The sequence below is a fragment of the Littorina saxatilis genome, linkage group LG1, assembly GCF_037325665.1.
Source record: "Littorina saxatilis isolate snail1 linkage group LG1, US_GU_Lsax_2.0, whole genome shotgun sequence".
In the NCBI taxonomy this organism is placed as follows: Eukaryota; Metazoa; Mollusca; class Gastropoda; order Littorinimorpha; family Littorinidae; genus Littorina; species Littorina saxatilis.
Window position 1 is genome coordinate 13,641,021 of NC_090245.1, and position 7,500 is coordinate 13,648,520.

Below are 7,500 nucleotides of genomic sequence, written 5' to 3' on the forward strand. Positions count from 1 at the left end.
GGGTATATGCCATACCAGTGGAGTGATAGTCTAATCCCAGGAAGCAGTTAGGATGTTGACTTTGGGTATATGCCATACCAGTGGAGTGATAGTATAATCCCAGGAAGCAGTTATGATGTTGACTTTGGGTATATGCCATACCAGTGGAGTGATAGTCTAATCCCAGGAAACAGTTAGGATGTTGACTTTGGGTATATGCCATACCAGTGGAGTGATAGTCTAATCCCAGGAAACAGTTAGGATGTTGACTTTGGGTATATGCCTTACCAGTGGAGTGATAGTATAATCCCAGGAAACAGTCAGGATGTTGACTTTGGGTATATGCCATACCAGTGGAGTGATAGTCTAATCCCAGGAAACAGTTAGGATGTTGACTTTGGGTATATGCCATACCAGTGGAGTGATAGTCTAATCCCAGGAAACAGGATGTTGACTTTAGTATATGCCATACCAGTGGAGTGATAGTCTAATCCCAGGAAACAGTTAGGATGTTGACTTTGGGTATATGCCATACCAGTGGAGTGATAGTCTAATCCCAGGAAGCAGTCAGGATGTTGACTTTGGGTATATGCCATACCAGTGGAGTGATAGTCTAATCCCAGGAAACAGTTATGATGTTGACTTTGGGTATATGCCATACCAGTGGAGTGATAGTCTAATCCCAGGAAACAGTTAGGATGTTGTCTTTGGGTATATGCCATACCAGTGGAGTGATAGTTTAATCCCAGGAAACAGTTATGATGTTGACTTTGGGTATATGCCATACCAGTGGAGTGATAGTCTAATCCCAGGAAACAGTCAGGATGTTGACTTTGGGTATATGCCATACCAGTGGAGTGATAGTTTAATCCCAGGAAACAGTTATGATGTTGACTTTGGGTATATGCCATGCCAGTGGAGTGATAGTCTAATCCCAGGAAACAGTCAGGATGTTGACTTTGGGTATATGCCATACCAGTGGAGTGATAGTCTAATCCCAGGAAACAGTTAGGATGTTGACTTTGGGTATATGCCATACCAGTGGAGTGATAGTCTAATCCAAGGAAGCAGTTAGGATGTTGACTTTAGGTATATGCCATACCAGTGGAGTGATAGTCTAATCCCAGGAAGCAGTTAGGATGTTGACTTTGGGTATATGCCATACCAGTGGAGTGATAGTCTAATCCCAGGAAGCAGTCAGGATGTTGACTTTGGGTATATGCCATACCAGTGGAGTGATAGTCTAATCCCAGGAAGATCGGCACGGTTGGCCTAGTGGTAAGGCGTCCGCCCCGTGATCGGGAGGTCTTTGGTTCGAACCCCGGCCGGGTCATACCTAAGACTTTAAAATTGGCAATCTAGTGGCTGCTCCGCCTGGCGTTTGGCATTATGGGGTTAGTGCTAGGACTGGTTGGTCCGGTGTCAGAATAATGTGACTGGGTGAGACATGAAGCCTGTGCTGCGACTTCTGTCTTGTGTGTGGCGCACGTTAAATGTCAAAGCAGCACCACCCTGATATGGCCCTTCGTGGTCGGCTGGGCGTTAAGCAAACAAACAAACAAACAAACAAACAAATCCCAGGAAGCAGTCAGGATGTTGACTTTGGGTACTGGCCGTATAAAATTTCATCTCACACGGCATCACTGCAGAGCGCCTAGAACCGGACCCACGGAATATGCGCGATATAAGCCTCATTGATTGATTGATTGATATATGCCATACCAGTGGAGTGATAGTCTAATCCCAGGAAGCAGTCAGGATGTTGACTTTGGGTATATGCCATACCAGTGGAGTGATAGTCTAATCCCAGGAAGCAGTCAGGATGTTGACTTTGGGTATATGCCATACCAGTGGAGTGATAGTCTAATCCCAGGAAGCAGTCAGGATGTTGACTTTGGGTATATGCCATACCAGTGGAGTGATAGTCTAATCCCAGAAAGCAGTCAGGATGTTGACTTTGGGTATATGCCATACCAGTGGAGTGATAGTCTAATCCCAGGAAGCAGTCAGGATGTTGACTTTGGGTATATGCCATACCAGTGGAGTGATAGTCTAATCCCAGGAAACAGTTAGGATGTTGTCTTTGGGTATATGCCATACCAGTGGAGTGATAGTCTAATCCCAGGAAACAGTTAGGATGTTGACTTTGGGTATATGCCATACCAGTGGAGTGATAGTCTAATCCCAGGAAACAGTTAGGATGTTGACTTTGGGTATATGCCATACCAGTGGAGTGATAGTCTAATCCCAGGAAACAGTCAGGATGTTGACTTTGGGTATATGCCATACCAGTGGAGTGATAGTCTAATCCCATTAAGCAGTTAGGATGTTGACTTTGGGTATATGCCATACCAGTGGAGTGATAGTCTAATCCCAGGACGCAGTCAGGATGTTGACTTTGGGTATATGCCATACCAGTGGAGTGATAGTCTAATCCCAGGAAGCAGTCAGGATGTTGACTTTGGGTATATGCCATACCAGTGGAGTGATAGTCTAATCCCAGGAAACAGTCAGGATGTTGACTTTGGGTATATGCCATACCAGTGGAGTGATAGTCTCATTCCAGGAAGCAGTCATGATGTTGACTTTGGGTATATGCCATACCAGTGGAGTGATAGTCTAATCCCAGGAAGATCGGCACGGTTGGCCTAGTGGTAAGGCGTCCGCCCCGTGATCGGGAGGTCTTTGGTTCGAACCCCGGCCGGGTCATACCTAAGACTTTAAAATTGGCAATCTAGTGGCTGCTCCGCCTGGCGTCTGGCATTATGGGGTTAGTGCTAGGACTGGTTGGTCCGGTGTCAGAATAATGTGACTGGGTGAGACATGAAGCCTGTGCTGCGACTTCTGTCTTGTGTGTGGCGCACGTTAAATGTTAAAGCAGCACCGCCCTGATATGGCCCTTCGTGGTCGGCTGGGCGTTAAGCAAACAAACAAACAAACAAACAAACAAATCCCAGGAAGCAGTCAGGATGTTGACTTTGGGTACTGGCCGTATAAAATTTCATCTCACACGGCATCACTGCAGAGCGCCTAGAACTGTACCCACGGAATATGCGCGATATAAGCCTCATTGATTGATTGATATATGCCATACCAGTGGAGTGACAGTCTAATCCCAGGAAGCACTCAGGATGTTGACTTTGGGTATATGCCATACCAGTGGAGTGATAGTCTAATCCCAGGAAGCAGTCAGGATGTTGACTTTGGGTATATGCCATACCAGTGGAGTGATAGTCTAATCCCAGGAAGCAGTCAGGATGTTGACTTTGGGTATATGCCATACCAGTGGAGTGATAGTCTAATCCCAGGAAGCAGTCAGGATGTTGACTTTGGGTATATGCCATACCAGTGGAGTGATAGTCTAATCCCAGGAAGCAGTCAGGATGTTGACTTTGGGTATATGCCATACCAGTGGAGTGATAGTCTAATCCCAGGAAGCAGTCAGGATGTTGACTTTGGGTATATGCCATACCAGTGGAGTGATAGTCTAATCCCAGGAAGCAGTCAGGATGTTGACTTTGGGTATATGCCATACCAGTGGAGTGATAGTCTAATCCCAGGAAGCAGTCAGGATGTTGACTTTGGGTATATGCCATAGCAGTGGAGTGATAGTCTAATCCCAGGAAGCAGTCAGGATGTTGACTTTGGGTATATGCCATACCAGTGGACGTGATAGTCTAATCCCAGGAAGCAGTCAGGATGTTGACTTTGGGTATATGCCATACCAGTGGAGTGATAGTCTCATCCCAGGAAGCAGTCAGGATGTTGACTTTGGGTATATGCCATACCAGTGGAGTGATAGTCTCATCCCAGGAAGCAGTCAGGATGTTGACTTTGGGTATATGCCATACCAGTGGAGTGATAGTCTCATCCCAGGAAGCAGTCAGGATGTTGACTTTGGGTATATGCCATACCAGTGGAGTGATAGTCTAATCCCAGGAAGCAGTCAGGATGTTGACTTTGGGTATATGCCATACCAGTGGAGTGATAGTCTAATCCCAGGAAGCAGTCAGGATGTTGACTTTGGGTATATGCCATACCAGTAGAGTGATAGTCTAATCCCAGGACGCAGTCAGGATGTTGACTTTGGGTATATGCCATACCAGTGGAGTGATAGTCTAATCCCAGGAAGCAGTCAGGATGTTGACTTTGGGTATATGCCATACCAGTGGAGTGATAGTCTAATCCCATGTAAAAGCCTGGCGAGATCTGAGATGGTGAGTTGAATAGTTTACATGGAAAGGACTGTGTTTTAAAGCTGCAAACAGTTCAAATCTCAGTACTACAAAATGAATGTTGGTGCTTACCGTCGGTCAGCGCATAACCACCGCCCAAGACACCGAGAGAGAAAATCAGAATCAGCATATCGCTTTCCCTTGCTCCAGTGAACAAAGAACACTATCTGAAGAAATTCCAATTCTGAGTATAAAAACGTTATTAGATATAAACTTCAGATGTAAAGCGCGGAGAGCACAGTTAATTGTGGTTCGCGCTATATAAGCTCACCATAATAATAATAAAAAAATACCAAAAGATTAAAAAATAATACCGTTATCTAAAGTACCAAGTATCTGGGTTACCCTGACAGGAAAAAGGACAGTTAAAGCGCTCGTGTAGATAAAAATTGCTGGGTGAATAGATCAAGGAGGTCAGCCTAAGGTTGCACAAGAAGCATTTATATAGGTTGTATATTTATATAGGTTGAATACTTATCATTTAGTTTTGGGTTTACTCTTGAGGTTTTACACCTATGAGTAAACTCATTCACACACACACACACACACACACACACACACACACACACACACACACACACACACACACACACACACACACACAGAGTGACACAGTGACACACACACACACACACACACACACACACACACACACACACACATACATACATACATACATACACACACAAGAATTGGAATTTCTTTAGATAGTGTTGTTTGCTCACGGGAGCAAGGGAGGTGATATGCTTAGTTTGATTTTCTCTCTTAATTTTTACACATCATATTGTCAGGCATATTCTGTAGGTCATTTTCAAGGCTAGCAGGCTGATGCTATCTTGCCATATGTTTTTCTTCTTTGGGTTTTTGTTTTGGCAGCGCGTCAAAACAGCTTCAGAATGGGAGTGGGCGTGACAAGAGGGAGAGAGAGAGAGAGGGGAGGGAGAGAGAGAGAGAGAGAGAGAGAGAGAGAGAGAGAGAGAGAGAGAGAGAGAGAGAGAGAGAGAGAGAGAGAGAGAGAGAGAGACAGAGACAGAGAGAGAGGAGAGAGGAGAGAGAGAGAGAACGAACTAACGAACTTTTATTCAAGGATGGAGATTTTAGGCTGACGCCTAGTCTTACAATCTGTCCCTGCTAAAACTAAGACAGGTATAACAAGTCGCGTAAGGCGAAAATACAACATTTAGTCAAGTAGCTGTCGAACTCACAGAATGAAACTGAACGCAATGCAACGCAGCAAGACCGTATACTCGTAGCATCGTCAGTCCACCGCTCATGGCAAAGGCAGTGAAATTGACAAGAAGAGCGGGGTAGTAGTTGCGCTGAGAAGGATAGCACGCTTTTCTGTACCTCTCTTCGTTTTAACTTTCTGAGCGTGTTTTCAATCAAAACATATCATATCTATATGTTTTTGGAATCAGGAACCGACAAGGAATAAGATGAAAGTGTTTTTAAATTGATTTCGAACATTTAATTTTGATCATAATGTTTATATTTTTAATTTTCAGAGCTTGTTTTTAATCCAAATATAACATATTTATATGTTTTTGGAATCAGAAAATGATGGAGAATAAGATGAACGTAAATTTGGATCGTTTTATAAAAAATTTTTTTTTTTTTAAATTTTCAGATTTTTAATGACCAAAGTCATTAATTAATTTGTAAGCCTCCAATCTGAAATGCAATACCAAAGTCCGGGCTTTGTCGAAGATTACTTGACCAAAATTTCATCCAATTTGGTCGAAAAATGAGAGCGTGACAGTGCGGCCTTAACTTTTACAAAAAGCCGGATATCACGTCATGAAAGACATTTATCAAAAAAATGAAAAAAACATCTGAGGATATCATACCCAGGAACTCTCATGTCAAATTTCATAAAGATCGGTCCAGTAGTTTAGTCTGAATCGCTCTACACACACACACACACACACACACACACACACACACACACACACACACACACACACACACACACACACACACACACAGACAGACAGACAGACACACATACACCACGACCCTCGTCTCGATTCCCCCCTCTATGTTAAAACATTTAGTCAACACTTGACTAAATGTAAAAATAGAGACAATAAAAGGAAAATGGTCAGTCGCAATCATACAGTATAACAAACTGCAACATTACCTAAACGAATACATAATGCATAATAGAACATTGAAATGTACATGTATGTCAATATAATACAAAGGAAAAGAAAAGTCGACTCGTACACACACGCGCGCCGCATGCCTGCAATCACGTTCGCACACAATCCAACACACTCACTCACACATACACATACACACACACACACACACACACACACACACACACACAAACACACACAAACACACACACACTCACTCACACACACACACACCCACACACACACACACACACACACACACACACACACACACAAACATACACATGCGCGCACGCACACACACACCCACACACACTCAGACATACACGCACGCACACACATACACACACACACACGCACGCACACACACAACAACAACCTCATCATCATCATCATCATCATCATCATCATCATCATCATCATCGTCAACATCATCATCATCATCATAATATGGCAGAACAAAATGTACAGAGGTTTGTGATAGCGTGGCATTCTTGCTTCGGGTGATTAAATAAAATAGAAACATCATCATCATCATCATCATCATCATCATCATCATCAACATCATTATCAGCATCATCATATGGCAGAACAAAATGTACAGAGGTTAGCGATAGCAATGCATTCTTGCTTCGGGTGATTAAATAAAACAGAAACAGCTTCAGAATGTAACTGTTCGTGACAACAGATATTTGCAAAGCTGCGATTTGAAGTGTTTAATCGTGCTTGACCCCTTTATCTCACATGGTAGCGAATTTCAAATTGTTGAGCCCGAAAACGCTAAACTGTGGTGTGTTTTTTTAAATCAATACGGGGTAGTTTGGACAATAATTTGTTTGAGCCATATCTGTCTGTTGCTTTCTGAAATAATGATCGCATGTACTGTGGGGTCTCGTTTATTTGTACCTTAAACATTAAAATCGCCTTATTAAATAATAACTGATCTTTAAGTGATAACGTTAACACATTAAGGCTTCTAAGCTTTTGATCTGTCGATGTGTTCGGATTGGCATGATAAGTTTACTAGCTGCGCGACGGTAAAGATAATTTACTTTTTTCAAGTGAACATCGCTACAACCATCCCAAAGTGTAGATGCATAATTTAGATGAGGTGAAATGTGACCAAAATAAAACAACTTGAGTGC

The 7,500-nt window shown here is 43.0% G+C and overlaps 1 protein-coding gene across 2 annotated transcripts in view; it reads right to left on the minus strand.

Moving 5' to 3' along the window:
• The window catches only part of LOC138962023 (beta-1,3-glucan-binding protein-like), a 23,027-nt gene extending 18,556 nt beyond the window's left edge, over window positions 1-4,471 (minus strand). For both annotated transcript variants that reach the window (XM_070333726.1, XM_070333718.1), the window contains exon 1: window positions 4,287-4,471. In XM_070333726.1, coding sequence (XP_070189827.1) covers window positions 4,287-4,344 — 58 coding nt within the window. In that variant the 5' untranslated portion in view covers window positions 4,345-4,471. The remainder of the gene's footprint in view (window positions 1-4,286) is intronic.
• Window positions 4,472-7,500: the final 3,029 nt, after the last annotated feature.